General features: G+C 43.1%; 1 protein-coding gene across 1 annotated transcript in view; it reads right to left on the minus strand.

The window, feature by feature from the left end:
- Positions 1-2,958: 2,958 nt before the first annotated feature.
- Positions 2,959-17,012, minus strand: part of GMDS (GDP-mannose 4,6-dehydratase) — a 403,847-nt gene continuing 389,793 nt past the window's right edge. The window contains exons 10-11 of the mRNA XM_062499387.1: positions 3,406-3,474; positions 2,959-3,021 (exon numbers count right to left, since the gene is read on the minus strand). Of these exons, the coding sequence (XP_062355371.1) occupies positions 2,959-3,021; positions 3,406-3,474 (132 nt within the window). The remainder of the gene's footprint in view (positions 3,022-3,405; positions 3,475-17,012) is intronic.

Consider the following 17,012-nt stretch of genomic DNA (forward strand, 5'->3'; position numbering starts at 1 on the left):
TGCGGATGGTTGGAAGCTTGCGAAGGACGCGAGGAACTGGGGGCCTCTTGGGTTATTTACTGCTCGAGCTGCTCTTTTCCATTAACGAAGCTGCAGTGTCTCCATACGAGACCGGAGTCGGGCAAGAGGGGGGGATTGCATCTTTCGAACCCGGGCACAAAAAACGCTTGACGTGCACACGAAACTGATGTAGACAACACAAGTCTGTAACTGGTGTATCAGCTACATGTACCATACCATCTCTCTAAGTCGAAGCTTGTTAGTGGTTTGTTTCATTTTGCTTAGAAGTTATTATTATTTCGTTTCAAAGACGTAATCACGTGGTCAAAGAGCAGTACTTTAGGATCAATTAGGAATCAGGCAGGAAGGTAGTGTTGGGGGAGCCGAAAAGCAGTTCTGACCTTTGCCAAATGGTAAAAAGCAGCGGGGCAGCGTGCATTTTGTCCTGTCATGACCAGTATATTATTTTTTTCGTCCCTACAAAGGCAGCAGAAAGACACCCAGCACCAGGCCGCTGCGAGGGACCGCTCGGTTTAGAACAAGTTTTCGCTTTCCCAGTCTTTTCCCAATTTTTTCCCCAGTATAGACAGAGAAACCAGAGAATGAAAAAGGCTTCTCTAGAGTGTGCTACAGTGAGAGATGCCAAAGAAAAAGTCCTGAAGTCGAAGCTCCCAGTCCTCGGCAGAGGTGTGTAAACTAATATTCAGATGCACCGGCAAGCCGTCCAGCGAATCACTGTAAGGGAAAAAATAGTTCGCAGCGATACAAAAACGGCTTGTCATAAAAGCGCTGGGATACTTTTAATAATCACGATTCCGCTCGCCACCAAAGACCCGCCACCCGCAGCCTGTGGCCGCCTGGCCGAGGCGCTGCGGAGGGGACAGCCCTCGGTGGGGAGTTCGCCCCCTCCCCTGCGCCACCCGCCGCGGCCCCGGGGCGAGCGACGGCGAGCGACAGCTCGGCCGTGGCGGGGTGTGCGGGGGCAGCCGCAGAGCACAGCCGCAGCCCTGAGGCCGCAAACGCAGGCGTGGGTGCCCACGGCACGGCGGCGAGCGCGTCCTGCAGGGGCTGTGTAGCAGATCCACGCGGAGTGAATGCTGCGGGAGAGCTCAGCTAATGCAAGGACATGCACCCACGGGAAGGGGGCTTAGTGTTATTTTACTCAAAAAAAAACCCAAAAAAACCCCAAAATCCAGAAAAAGTGCAGCCGTGGAGTCGTACGCGTTCGAGGGGAAAAACACCCAAGGAGGCTCTTTATAAATATACCCACGGTAGGTGAGTGGCAATGTGTCCATGATGCCGTGGAACGCTCCAGGGCTCCGGACTGAGGGTCCGGGACCTGCTCGGCACTGGTCTGTGCTGGAACAGCCCCGAAGGCGCCGCGGAAACTGCGTGCGGGCTGGAGAGCCTCACACGCGTGGGGAGATGCTTGGGGGGAGTGCAACAGAGACGTCCTTCTGTCTCCGCAGCTCTCTCTCCTCTCCGCCCTACGAGGGCTCGTACTCTGCGCACCTGTAGGAAGGGTCTCAAGCAGTGGCCGGGCTCCCACGTTTCCATTTCCCCATTCGTGCTTTCGAAGGAACAGACCCAAAAGGAAGCGGCTGCTCCGGCTGCCCGGGCGCGCTCCACTCCGTGCCGCGCGTTTCCCACGGCACCTCCGGCAAATGTTGCTCTTGGAGACCGGCGCACGGAGCACCCTCCCCACTCCCCCTAGGCTGCTGTCGAGCTCCCTCCCGTCACCTGCATCACTTCCATCATGGGACTGCTCCCGGACAGAGCTTCCCCACCCCCCATCCCTCTTAACATGAGGGTCCCCCCCATACAAAGTTAAGAACCAGGAGATGCACTTCAAGAAAGTGTACCTCCTGTGTGTCTCCCTCCTGTGCACCTTGCTGTTTGCTCACTTCCAGGCATAAAGTTAAAATGATGGGAGTAATTGGTGGGTGGAAGATTCTAAACCAACGGGAAATGTATGGGCTTGACGACCTCTGGGTAACCCAGGTACCTTGGCACAAAAAGCAAAAAAATATTTACTCACATTGAAGTTTCTATTTTTTAAAAGCTTTTTTATTTATTTTGTTTTTATTTCTTAAGTCATCTTTTGAAATGGTTCACGCTCCTGTCTGAGGTTTAATTATAGTAAGCAGGAAGACGGTGGTAGGGGAATGGGCTGATTCTTGGGGGAGGGAGTCAAAAACCAAATCTCCCCGGACTGAGAGGGTGCTTTGGACAAAAAGGCTTTCTGTGACTCATGCACACTCTGAAATGAAGATCTGAAAAACATATACAAGCCCCAGCTTGACTGGTTTGAAAGTGATTCCAGCAATTAGGAATTAATTCAGCATGGTCAAAAGGCGATTTCACTGCAAGTTATATCAAGTTATCCAAACTTTTACAGAGTTCAGATGCTGGCAATGGGCTGCTGAGGTGGAGGTAAGGTTGCAGGAAAGAAAAACAAGGATTTTAAGAAAGGCAGAAAGGGGAAGCTGTGGAGCAAGGTCTGGAGGTATGGTGAGCCCATGTTTGCACCACAGGTCTGCTGATGTGGAGAGGGGAGGAGTGGGGAGCAGGGAATGCTTTGTTTCTCAAATGGGATTAAGTACTAAAAATGTGTTGGAGATCCTAAAGAATAGAAAGATGAGTCTCAATTAAAAATGAAATCAATGGGTTTGCTGGCTGATCAATTTTTCAGGTATAGTATGATCCTTCCCCAGTTAATGGCAGAAGAGAGATTTAGCCCAGGCAGAGCTGACCCTGGGATGATGTGTGGGGCAAGAGGCACTGGGAGGATGTAGAGGGTGGAGGCAGGAATAAAGTTGGTCTTTTAGACACAGGCAGGCCAACAATAAAACCATCAAAGGGAGGGGCAGCTGCCCACCCTGGTGGCTCATGGCAGTGCTGGCCACGGATTACATCTGTGGCATGGGTCCTGTGATGCCTGCCGGGCCCAGCCAGGGCTCAGGCATTGGGATTGTTCCTCATGAGCTCCACGTCAGCGTCCACCATCTCCCTCACTAGCTCCTGCAGGAAGGAGAGAGACAGATGAGGGTCCCAGTGCAGGGACAAAGGGGTAACATGTCAGGAATAACCCAGAGCGTGACAAGCCCCCGTGGCCCCCACACCAGAGCAAGGAGAGGATAGGGCTTTGTTGAGGCCGTTCCCACAGCAGCCCTGGCCCATGCCCTGGTGTGTCAGTGTGCTGCTGTGCACTGGGGTGCCTGTCACTGCCACAGTGTCTGCTTTCTTCAAAGCAAGGATCCATGCAGAGGCACCAAAAATGGGGTCTCTCAGGATGCCCAGGTCACCCCACACAGAGGTGTCCCCCCTCCTTTCCCCTCTCTGTGAATTCTTTTTAGAGGATGTGAACACCCAGCAGGTACAAAGCACACCAGAAAGGCCACTCACATCAAACGTGACTCTCGGCTTCCAGTTCAGCTTTTGCCTGGCTTTGGTGCAGTCTCCTTGCAGAAAATCCTGTGGAAAAGAAGAGAGAGACACTGCAAGGACTGTTATCTTCCTCACTCTGAGGCCTCCCCATTGCTTCTGCTTCCCTGTCAGCTGAGCACGGACTGCACCCCACCATCGGACTCTTCCAAGGACGAACTATTTCTCTTGAAGATGCAATTTTAGTGGAAGCTCATATGCCTATTAAATCACCAGGAGGCAGCATCCTTTCACCAGGCTATTTTGGATGGAAAGAGTTATTCTTTATTTGTGTGTACACAGAGGGTTTGAACTCCAGCCTTACAGCCATATAACAGTGAGCATTTTATAAGAAGTTACTGTACATCTTAGTCATGCTAGTGAATGAGCTGATTCAAATTCTTTCCCCCCCATTTGTTTAAATAATGTAAATCACAGAGCAAACATGACAACTAGCCCCTTTCAAATAAAAACATGATCACAGACAAATGATGCTGAAAGACTCATGGATATGAGTAACCATATGCAACACCTGTAACATCCAGCTTTTGAATACGTCCATATTCTTTTCCTAGAGTATTTTGGGTATCCACATGCAAATAAAAGTCTAAATAGCTCATAAATGAAAAAAAAAAATTGCCTTGAAACCATTACTGCAACCAAGACTTTGGTCATGTTTACCTTGCTGTTCAAGTATCCTTAAAAGTGCTACCACACCAAAACAATCCCACAACTAGTCATCAAAAATAATGCAACAAAATTAAACAGAGACAAAAGCTCCTTTAACTGCATTTATAATTTAATGCAAAACCTGACTGTATCTTTCTCTAAAATTGGAAGGCAGTGTTTAAGCTGTTGGCTTTTTCCAAATGTATGTGTTGATTGAATAAATTATATTATCACTTCTCACAAGCTGTGTGTGTCTTTGTAGCAATAAATACTAACATTATATCTGTCCAGGTTTAAAGAAACCCAAACAAACCCAGCTTGATTACTGAACCACGAAGCTAAGGCTGAATTGTCCTCTTGCATTAGGCTTTATATGGTGGTAACACTGCAGGCTTTCCAGAAAAAAATGCAAGGACTGCTTTGTCTCTCTCTTCCACCGTCTGACCAGCGGTGGAGCTAAGGAGCATTTTGTGAGTGTAATTTTTAAAAAATTGTAATGCTGCATGCCACATTTTTCAGATGCTCTCTGTTGATCATATGTGGTTCAGGTCATGTTAACTTCCAAAATCACCTCATCCTGTAGGAAATTCTTCTTCATAATTGTGCACAAGAAAGCTAGACAGCTTGCTTCCAGGAGCAGAGGAAATCCACCAAAGGAAATATGGCACTGAAGAAGGGGATGTGGAACAAACACGTCTGCCGAGACTTATTCCAGGCAGCACTTTTACTAGTTCAGTCTATAGGCTAAAAAACACTTCATCCTGCCTTCAGAAGAGAGTAAACAGATGGATCAGAACAAAATGATATGAAAATATAAAAACCGCCACGATTTCCTTAAATTAGACTTAATGATTTCCTACTGCAGCCCTATAATGGGCTTTTTGAAAGTGCAGCAGACATTTGAGGCCAAGTCATGCAAAACTGCATCAACTTGAGGGATCCCCTGGAGGGTCGTGTGAATATGGATTGCTAAATCTGGTTTGAAATGGGAAAGACTCCCACTAATTTTGATAAAATTTGGATCAGACCCTGATGTGCTCGTGGAGATATGTCTTTTATCTGGAGTTCAGTTTAATTTACATATATGTGTATATATATGTGTCCAGGAACAAGGAAATCCTTCATAAAATAATAATTTCAGTATAAAAACAATTGCCTTTTATTCAGTCCTAATTCAAGCCATTAGCTAGAAGTGAAGTGCTTTAATATCACCTAGTTTTAAGTCATAAGAGCTATATCATGAAACTTAGATTTTCATTTTTTATAAATGCTGTGTAAGTAAAACTTTTACATCTACAACCTTTATATCAAAAAAATACTTTGAAACTAAGCCTTATCTAAGATATTAGCTTCCCATTTAAAAAAAAAAACAACAAAACAAAACCAACTAGGAAGCACAAAATTAATTGCCATGGCCTGCTGTATGTAGTTGCATTCTGCTTTTGAACAGCTTGGGAGCAGTCTTTTAACTGTCTTGGACAAATGCTTTTTCTTAAAACAGATTATCTAAAAAAATACTTCACCTAATTCCAGCCCTTTATTAAAAAACATAAACACTCATCCGCTGAGTAGGCCAAAATAAGGTTGGGGGTAAGCTGCAAATCAGTAAAAGGGAAGTATTTTCAGTGCTGGATTATACACAGAGATCACACAAACAGCTAGTATGTTGAATTCATCTAGGGGTAAAAAAACCTCACATTTTATCTTTAAAAATTCACAACCTTTGACAATGATGCACTAAAAGTATTAGGGCATAATCTGCGAGGAAAAAAAAAAAGAAAAAAGGTAAAATAATGGATGATTTAATATATATGATAATACAAATTCCCCAGCTGACTTGGGTTAAAAGATTTTTTAAGTGGCTCTCCTGAAGAAATTTGTGTCCTTTTGAGAAACACAACTTTGTTAATTTACTTGAAAACAGCATTACAGACAAAATATCTCCTAGGCACTGTTAAAAAGGTTCATTTACAGAAGATACTAGGTACAGAGGCTAAGTGAAACTATAATATTAACACCATATTACACCTAAACTTAAGGTTTGATTGTATTCTTATTAGCCAAAGTTTCAACACTGAATGGAAATGATGACTGGAACAAAGCTATTCCTGATTAAAGGATTGTATTGCAGTCATGTTTCCTGTATTTTTCTACAAGTAGCTCATAATATTAAAACAATAAGGTAATTACAATAAAATAAGAATATAAAAAAAAGCTTCTCTTGGAACAGAATGACTGCTTGTTTATATTGTTCAAGTCTTCCACTGAAACCAGAGATGCATCTGCCAGGCTTCCAAAAGGAAAAAAATCCACAAACAATCCCACCATCCAAAAAACCCCCTCTAGTATATTCATCATTAAAGTGCATTAATCTTTCAATAACAGGGCATCATTTTCTGGAACTACAACCAGATCAGAAAGCGAAGAAAGAAGACATCAGATTCCACTGGAGAAAACATGGATTTTAATTTTTTTGGAGGGGGTGGGAGGGTAGGGGGTGGGGAGGTGGCTTGATGAAATGGGGGGTGGTTCTTGAAAAACAGTTACTGTTGAATATAAACTGCACCATATCCCTGCTCCTGATGGAAAAACACCCGATGAAATGACACCACTTCATGTTTTGTATTCTTGCAGGATTACTTTTTCTGTGCCATTGTGCTTTACATACTGACAGGAAAAGAAAGCTCTTTGACTCCCTGAAAACTCTCAGGGCTTAGATACTGAGCTAAGAGTCTATAACCCTGAAAACACTGATTAAGGCTTTCTGTTGTTTTTACAGCACTCAGATTGTCATGAACATAAAATCAAGCCTTTGCTTTTAGTTATCCATTTTGTAAGGAGCAAGTCCTTTTTTTTCCATGCAAGCAGTTAACATAAGTGACTAGTAATGGTAAGTTTTAATGGCACTCTAAGAGTCAGAAACAATATTCAGGTAAATATTTAAAGGGAAGGAAGATGGAAAAGATAGCAGTCAAATTCTCTGTTGCCACTTAATATGAGCATGTAAATTCTCCTAGGGCTTTATATGCAGCTCACTGCCATCTGACTGCCTCTCAGAGAACAAAATGAGCTTCTATGGTGTGAGTTTTTCTGTTTCACATTTTCTGCAACTGAGGCTGTGCAACTGTGTAGAAAATACCCCATTATTACTAAATTTGCTTTTGTGATTATTCAATTTTGTTGTCCAAATGCACACACACAAATGCATACAGATAAGTAGCAAGAAATTTCTTATGCAATGTGGTCAGGCATTTTAAAATTTGGCTTTTAAACCATGAGACAAAAATGTAAAATATTTTAATGTAAATATCACATTTCCCAAGCTCTTGTTCTGAGTGTCACTGCGACTCCTATTTTGTCTTGTGCAGTGATTGATCTGGTCTCATTGTGCATTGTATCACTGTCTCATTCAATTAACTTTAACTGAAAATTTAAAGCCTTGAGACAATGTAAGGAAAATGAGATAGTGTGGCCTGAAAGAAGGCCAAGGCTTCCTTTATTACTACAGTTTGGTTGATCCTCTTTCAAATGTACCTTCACTGAAGCCAGCACCCAGTGCCAGCTTTTGCTTTCTCTTACACTAGAATAAAACTGAGATCAAGTCCTCAGTAAAACACCTGTGATGGAATTGTGCCCAGTTCTGCTTGCTGAAGCAGAGACAAGGCTTTACCTCTAAAAATAAACAAACTTGATCTAAGCACACAAGAGTATAACTGCATCTGAAAAGCAGCCAGGGTTACGTTCACAATCAGCACCAGTGCTTGGAAGATGATTTGTTACTTCAGGGCTCCCATAAGCAAAGAGCACTGACCCAGCTTGGTGGAGGCTCTGGCTTGAGTATTTAGTCTTGCACTTTTGTGCTCAAGATGTTTTTTCAAAAAGAATTTCCAGAACAGAGGGGCTAAAGTTTCCTGCATACCCTACTACTGTTTTATTTTTTTTTCTGAAAACTATCACCTTTTAGCTTTAACATATCCCATGAAAAAGAAAAAAACAAAACCAAACATAGATACTCGATTAGATGTCAGTTTTGTGTTTTCATCATTATCATAGAATCCTAGAATGGTCTAGGTTGGAAGGCACCTTTAAGTTCATACAGTCCAACCTTTCTGGACAGAGCAGGGACATCTTCAACTAGGTCAGTTACTCAGAGACCCATCCAACATGGCCTTGAATGTTTCCAGGGATGGGGCATCTTCCACCTCTCTGGGCAATCTGCTTCAGATGCTTCAGTGTTTCACCACTCTCATAATAAAAAGTTTCTGCCTTATATTTTGTCTAAATCTATCCTCTTTAAGTTTAAAACTATTACCTTATTACCCTTTGTCCTATCACAACAGGCCCTACTAAAAATTGATATCACCCTAATGTATTACTAACTTTTATCTTATGAAATAATCTCCCCTTTGTGTACTTCTTGAAACATTTTACATAACGTTTTTTTTTTAAAGAGGGTTCAAGTAGTAAATCTCAGGAGTAACACCAGCCCTACAGTACATATGTGCATCTGCTGCAGCTTATTTCTTGGAGAATAGCCCTGTTGAAGGGTTGCAAACATGTCAGGAGACCACATGCATTGCTCACTAAGCAGTTCTTTCACCATCAACCTTATCCCCCATTCCCTAGTGTTCTGCCACACTTGCCACCAGGCCCAGTGATGTTGTGTCTTAACCCAGACGCAACGTTAGAAAACAGGTACTATGACTTCTTCTGAGCACTCTGTTAAGAAAAGTAGAAATACCTCACTAAACCAGGGCTGTAGAGCCTGTAAACATGAGCCTTACTGGTGCAAAATTCAATGCACAGTTCAGCTGAGCTTGGATCAAACCCCAGAAGGAGTTACAGTAATGAGCACTGTGCGTTCCTCTGCGTGTTCTTCTGGAGATCCACGGGACAGAGAACACCAGCTTGGCTTCTTTGCAAAGGGTAGTATTTGTTATAATAGCCATAGTAACAGAGATGAAAACCCTGTGTAATTATAAAACAAGAGACTCCTATCTCCATAGTAAATGTGAGAAGACTGAAGATAAAACATATTGAAGAGCAAAGCCCAAGTCTAACCAGGAACACAGTAAACGTCTCCAGGAATTTAAGATGAGCCAAAATGTGTTGTTGCTCAGTTTCCATTTTTTCTTTCCACTGTTCTTAGAAAAGGAAAGTTGTGGAGCAGTTGGGGTACCAAGGGAATAGAAGAATGCCAGTGAATTTGGTTCCTGATCTAAATTTGTTTTAATGCAGCATGAACAGACTGCTTTCCACTCTTGGGTCAGCAGTCTTTTGCAGAAAGGCAGTATTGTTCACAAAGAACCGCAGGAAAAGGCAAAAGGCAAAAGCAACCAATAGGCTGAAACTCACATATAACTAAATGCCATTGAAAATAAGAGGCATAATGCTTTTTTTCCCCCCCAGCATGTTTTCCTATGCAAATCCACTCCTGATTCAGAAAGTTTAATCTTTACTAAAACCATGTTGAGGAGGAAGGGAAGGGGAAAGAAGGACTTGAAGAAAGGACTGATTCTGCCCAGCGCTGAGCCCCTGACCATCCGATGGACCTCGGCAGGCTGCGAGTGCTGGGCATCTTTAGGGTAAGGTCGGTCCCCCCTCTCGGTTCCCCCCTGTATTCCAGCAATAAGGTATCGACACAAACCACACAGTCAATAAAACCTGAGCACGACCTTCGCTTTTCTGCCAGGAACCAGGGGCGTTAGAACAGCGGCTTTATCTTATCTGTTTGATAATCTTTAATTTCACCAGCTTCCAAAGGGTTAAGGCAAATGAAGTCGGAACAGCAATAAACATTAGGGCGATAATAACAGTAATGGAGCTCCTCTCCCTCCTCCTCTTCCCCTCCCTCCCCTGCGCCTTTTCCACTTCGCCGCTGCCTATCAGCCCCAGCCGAAGCCGAAGCCAGACCTCTCTTTCAATGACAGGGGGTGATAAGAGACTCGGAGAAAACAGCAAGCTGTCTGGTCTGCTCAGGAAGTCGGGGACGGGCGGTATTGTCCATCAGCGGGGCCACGCGGCGGCCGGAGGCCGGGAACAATGCTGGGCTCTGGGGAAATGGGCTCACTCAGCGCCGGTGCCGGCAGCCGCACCGCCCGCACTTACAGACCGAGCGGCCGGGCACGGGGAACCGGCCCCGGGCGCCTCCGGGCCCCGAATGCTGAGCTGGGGGCCCCGGCAGGAGAGACCTCGGCCCGGGGCGAGCACCGGCGGAGCCGCAGGCACAAGAGCCCCTCGCCGGGCTGAGCGTTACTCGGATCTGTCCACTTGCCGAGCGAAGCCTGAGAAAACATCTTGGCCGGTGCCGTCCCTCGAGCCAGATAAAATTCCTCCCGAATTACAGCCCGATATCCCCGAAGCCAGTGCTGAATTTCACTGGCTTTGGATCCGGAGCGGAGCTCGCTCGTCAGGAGCCGTCCGGCACAGCTCTGTCCGTCTGTGCCAGGGCATCCCGCTGCTTCTCGGGCTGCCATGCACGAGAGGCAGTCCCAGGAGTGTTCCCCCCGCCGCAGGGAAAGCCCTGCTGCCGCGAACAGCAAAATTCCTGCAGCTGGCTGCGCTCAGGCGGGTGCTTCCCTCCCTCGTAGTTTGCCCTGAGGCCCAGTTCTGCACGCCTGGGAAGACCTGGAATTTTTTTTTTTCCCTCAGTCTGGATGTAAGTGCAATTGTAACCTCAGCTCATGGCCCTGCAAAGGGCCAAAGAGGCTTCCGAATGGCAAGATTATTTCTAGTTCCCATGAATCCTTCTCCTAAATAAGCAGGGAACTTCTGGAGGAGTGGAAGAAAATCAAGCCCTCTCCATTTGCCATATGCATCCCATAACTATGAGAGTTCAGGTATTAGGGCTGGACACAACCCTAGAAACAGAGAAAGCTTTGGGTTGGAAAGGACAGTAAAGATCATATAGTTCCAACTCCCCTTCCATGGGCAGGGACACTTTCGGCTACACATGGTTACTCCAAGCCCCATCCAACCTGACCTTAAACACTTCCAGGGATGGGGCATCCACAACTTCTCTGGGCAACCTGTTCCAGGGCCTCACCACCCTCACAGTAAAGAATTTATTTCCAATACCTAATCTGAACCCTCTTACAGTTTAAAGCAACTCCCCCTTGTCCTCTCACTACATGCTTTTATATAAAGTCCCTCTCCAGCTCTCTTGTACGTCCCCCATAGGTACTGGAAGGCTGCTCTATTTCCATCTATTTTCTCTAGGCTGAGTAACTTCCAGTCTCTCAGCCTGTCTTCACAGGAGGTGTGCTCCAGCCCTCTGACCATCTTTCCAGCCCTCCTCTGGCCTTGCTCCAGCAGAAACTCTTCCTTTCTGATATGTTGTACCTCATCATCCAAACACACACATCACAGCTAAAATCTTTAGCTCTAAAATGTTTGCTAAAATGCAAACTAATAGTTATCAAAGAAAGATTTTCCTACTCTTATAACAAAATAGAAATGCTCTTTGCAAATGCTGGTTACAGGTGGTACCACTCCCACTGACTTCCACAGCCCTGTAGCCTGGCTGCTGATGTGTGAACTAACCATTCCATGTTTCAAACTAACCTGGCCATTAAGAGGTGCCTGAATAACTTGGATTTTACATGACATGGGTTAGGAGCATTTGTGATTTTTCCTTTTACAGCAGAGGTTTAGAGGAGGTTATATAAGAGCAGGTTTCTTCAGGCTCCCTGGACAAATGTGCCACCTGCACATCACTAAAAACCAAGACCCTGTGAGAAATGAGCCTCTTTCATATGGACGGAGATCAGCTGTAGTATAGGAAAAGAACAGGCTTCTTATCTTTTCACTGGTACCTTCAAGTCCTGCTTTTGCTCGCTATTCAATGTGTTTTCTTATTGCTTTACCTCTTCTTCACTCTGACAACTATTTTTGGGGGTGGTAGTAATAAAAAAAATGTCCTCAACATATGTGGTTTTATTGTTGCGTTATATATATTTAGGGGACGACATGATACCTTTAAAATTTTTACATGTAATTCTCACCATGGTTTTTTTAATCCACTCTGGTTAGTTTTTTCATCACTCCCTACTCTTCACATTTTCTGCAAAGATCAGGAAATCACTTTGTGAGGTTGTTTGATTTCAGCTGGGTTTATTGTGCAGGAATGAATGTCTTTTTCAGCTGTCTGACATGCCAAGATGAATAGGAAAACTGAGAACCCCAGCAATCCAAGATTCAATCCTACTTAATATCTTCTCCCACTAAAATTTACTTCATTTATAGCAACTTAAATTGGAAATGTAAACAAATTCAGTTATCAGCTCTGGTCAAATACCAAATGTTAAGTAACAAAACAGTAAACATTAGGACAGCTATCCAGCTATCTTGTATTTTACTTACAGATATTTATCTATCTACTTTTAGAGCATTAAGCAGCAATTTAATGAATGCAGATCTAGGAACTCAGGATATTACTTCTTCATAGAATTATTCCTTTTCTTTTACAGGATGCATCATTTGCAGTCAGTTTGCTACACCATTCACATTTCTGAGAAAAATCATGGCATTTGTTATGTTAACATCAAAATTATATTATTTTTTGGAATGGCATGCTGTTATATTTGCCCTAATAAAAACATTAATTTATTCAAAATGGAATTTTTCATCTAAAAAACTTGTAATTGAAAAATTCTAATTAAATCACCTATAACAGCAGTTGCTGTCTATGCCCCTTTTTCACCTCACTACCTGAAGTTTGGCAGGTGAGATGACACCCCCTTCCTTAACTCTAACAGTGTTACATGAACCTCTGTCCTTCTGAAGGTTGTGGGGAAGATGACAGAGAGGAGGTGGATATTTTTCTCTTCCTGTCTTCCTCCCTGCTATGGGCTAACTAGTACATAGGAGTTAACATGGAGGATGTTCAGTCATTTCTCATTGTTCAAAAAGAAATTGTAAGATACTCCCTCCCTGCAGTATGGGGGATGAAGAAGGGAGCTGCTGCTTCTCTGGACAAAGTCACAATCTGCCTTTTACTGCTGGCTGTGTTTTTAGAAGCAGCCTCCCTCTACACAGTCATAAACCCGACCTAATTTATGGGACGCATCACCTTATACCCCCACCCGTCACTGCATTCCAATTTCTCAATAAAACCCCCATCTCATTTGAAAATCCTTTTCAATACAAAATATCTACAGAGAGTCTAAGCTGTGAAAAGCTTAAAGGGGGCTCAAGAACAGAGATCTTTCTACCCAAGAGGGAAAAAAATTCCGAGTCCCCATATGGAGGAGACTCAGAACACTATACTGTGGGGCTCCTGTCTGCAAAAATGAAGCTAGACTTGCCTGAACACAGTTACATGACAAGCAAGAGTCCACAGAAGAGTTAAAATAAAACAAGGTAGAATAATGTCTGATGCTGAGTATGTCCCAAATGTATTCTTCTGTGCACTTCATAGAGAAGGAAGTCCAAGCAGTGGCCTTTCACATGACATCATAAAAGCCTAATTTATCACCAGCCACCAAACATCTAGAAAATCATAACATCCTTTCAGGAAAACCATGTGCAAGATAATCAGACTTGCTTTGATGAAAGATTTAGTGCCTGGGTCCAAGTAGGACACTACAAAGAAGAACCCTTTGCAGGTAGCAGCACACAACAATGCACATCACATTTAATGTTTCAGACTCACACTATATTCTCTAAAAAGCTTATGCATTTCCTGCCCATAAACAAACATTGTCTTGCTCTGCATGTGTGTTCAACCGAACCTGTTAAGATAAAACACCGGCCACTGGTCAAGTCCAGACAAGGTAGACAGCTGAGTATCTCTTTTACAGATGAAACACATGCTATTGCTACAAATAAAGGCACAGTGCTCCCCATTCCCTCATCTCATAGTCCCTTGCAAGTGTGTTATGGATGTGGGCTGAGTATTGCCATGGCTTGTCCTAGCTGTTGAAAGGATAAAGTCCTCCCAAGCACACTCAGCATCGTGGCTACACTGAAATGAGGGGTGCATCCCCCCTAACAAATTCCAAAACATTCTGCCAAAGACCTTGTCTCTCTCTCCAAGGCTCTCACTGATCTGCCTCATCAGTTTCTGGTGTCTGGTGCAACCTGACTGTCTTGATGGAAAAATACTGCTCAGCAAGCAGTATATTGCCGTAAAATCAATTGGTTTCACATTTGCAAATGAAATCAAGCAAGTCTGCTCTTTGTGTTGATTAAGCAGACAAAACAGAGCACAAAACAATTAATAAATGGCTACAAATACCAGCTATGGGGTGCTCAAGACTTCTTTTTGACTGTAATGTCAGTTTGTTGGTGTGCATTTAAAGATGCACAGGATTCCAATTGCCATGAAGTTCACTGATCCTGCTGCTTAATAATCTGATCCTTAGGCTCCTGCTGGTCAGTGGCCACAGGTTCTTCTGGTCTGACTGGAAAAATAACCGGATTTTCCACACCATTCTTGGTAGTTTGTTGCTGTATATTCTCTGATCTTCGTTAATAAAAATAGCTTCCTATTACATTTCCTGCACAGGAAAGCCTGGGGAAAAAAAATCATAGTTTTTCCAATGACATCTTTCACTTTCAGAACAGATATTAAACTCACCACACAATCTTCCAATAATAAATAAAATGAATTGAACTATCTTATTTTCTTTTTAAAGATCAGTATTTTGTTTTCTTCCATCCTTCCCTTACCTCGGTGTTTACTTTCTCTCACTTTTTTTCTTGTTTAAACATTTCCCATATTTTGGCGAAGCTATTGTCCTGTAAAATCCTATTTATCTCTTTTTGTTGTAAGACATATTTCTTTCCTAATTTGATGTGTCTCCAGTCTTTCTCATTCATTTAAACTTGTCCCATTTCTCTTTTGAGCATCAGTCTCCTACTCACAAACATCCTCTTAAACCTGGCCTTACTTTCCTATCTCCCCTTCAACTTTAAAACATGTTACCTTGCACTGAGATTTTGTTCTCTTCTCCTCATTTCTACTATAGTGTTCTTTTCACTTGAACATTTTTTCAATTTCTTTTCTTTTTGTATCATCACAGATTTGTTCATTTTTCTTTTCCAGTGGTACTCTGTCACACGCCAGCTTTCTCTTCCCTCAGGATTTTGTGTGGAACATTGCAGGAATTCTGGAAGACAATTCGTATTACCAGTAACACAGCAGAGATTTGCTGACAGGGCTGAAACTATGTTGAAATAAGTTTTAAAGAAGCAATAAGATATCCTAAAGCTCACAGTGCCAGTGTAAGTAGGGGTAAAAAGCAGATACATTGACTGCTATTGCTGTTCACAGTAGCTGCCTATAAAATTCCACAGATTTGGCAGTGCATTAGCCATATACACTTTAAAAGCATGGCTAATATGCTCTGCTTCTTTCCAAAGCATCACCAAATGCATATACCACTTCTTGAAATCTGTCCTCTCAATGACCTTCTTCTCTTAAATACTTTCAACTAAAGAAGAAAGGAATTTTGGATCTGTTACCAAAAACTTCTTCATTACTTCACCCTGCAGCAGTCAAACATGAGAAACTTCATTACAGAAGGAAAACAGTTAGGATTTTCTACTGGTCCTGCCCTACTTACCAAACCTTCTCTAGTTCCACAATTAAAAAGCAAGGAAACTGTTGAGGCATACACAGCAGCAGGCATGGGCTCAGAATACTTCAATGTTTTCACCTGTATAATGTTTAAAATGTGAGATGCCTCATCAATCTCTTGACTCCTTTACAAGGAAAGTGTCTCTTGAGACCACTCACAAAGGAATCATTTATTGCCAAGTTTCAATGTGAAAGACAGAGCTGTTCCTCAGACAAGCAATCCTATTTTTCATTCATGTTTTGGCAGGGCAGAGATGCCAGGTAAGGGTCCCATTATGCATTGCACAAACACAGAAGTGGGAGCCCTTTCTCTGAAAATTTATCAAAGTCAAATATCACCTCCTGGAATACTCTGCTAGAATTCATCTACAGCTCTCATCTCCATTTCAGTGCAGGTCACCAGTGAAACCTTCTGGCTTAATTTACTTTCTTTGATATATTCCAGTATAACAGCAATACAAATGAACACACAAAGCAATGAATTTATGTGTATCTACTGAGAATCTCAGAAGCAGCTGAAGAAAGATAGATAAACATCTTGGCAGCTTCATTCCACTTGTAACCTGAGGAAGACTTGAACTTTGTATTACCACTTAGACAACACAGAACTGCTTCACCAGCAGCACAGCAGTGACAATGAAGAACCACCAGAGAAGATACAGATTTTATGTGATTAAGCAACAGTAATGACATTACAATGGGAAGAAAGCACTGTCACCCCCATTTTATGAAGCTAAGAGGCAGGATGATTTAGGGACTTGACCAACACCTTGGAATGAGAGGAAGGAACAAGATGAGAACCCAGGCTGTATCCCACCATTTCCCTCTGATGTATAGCTTACTACAGATGAAGAAGCCAAGCATTCACATCACACTGCATCTGGCACAATTTGCCCTGTAAGTCCTTGCCATTGATTTGTAGGGAGCAACCCCTACAAGCAAACTGCTCCAAGGATGAGTGATCATACAGCACCATGATGCAGCAGCTGACTTATTTAACCACATATTTCTCATTTGTCTACAGTTTCACTTCTATTTCTGCCCCTGGATTTTTGTTTATAATGTCTTTCACACAAAAATCAAATACTCATCCTAGCAATACTAAAAAATTCCCATTGATTCCTCAACTTTTCCATCCCAGGCTGCTATGATTGTCTTGAGAGTAAGAGAACTTATGAGTTTATTGGGTTGTCTTTTCTGCTCTAAATACTTAATTTTCAGATGAAAAACACCCGGATAGACCAACTGTATCTTTTACAACTAAAACAGTGTACATTTTAAGTGCATATACTGCAGTGAAGGCCCACAGACTTACTATACCATACAGGCAGTGCTGAGA

The sequence above is a fragment of the Cinclus cinclus genome, chromosome 1 (assembly GCF_963662255.1).
Source record: "Cinclus cinclus chromosome 1, bCinCin1.1, whole genome shotgun sequence".
NCBI classification, from domain to species: domain Eukaryota; kingdom Metazoa; phylum Chordata; class Aves; order Passeriformes; family Cinclidae; genus Cinclus; species Cinclus cinclus.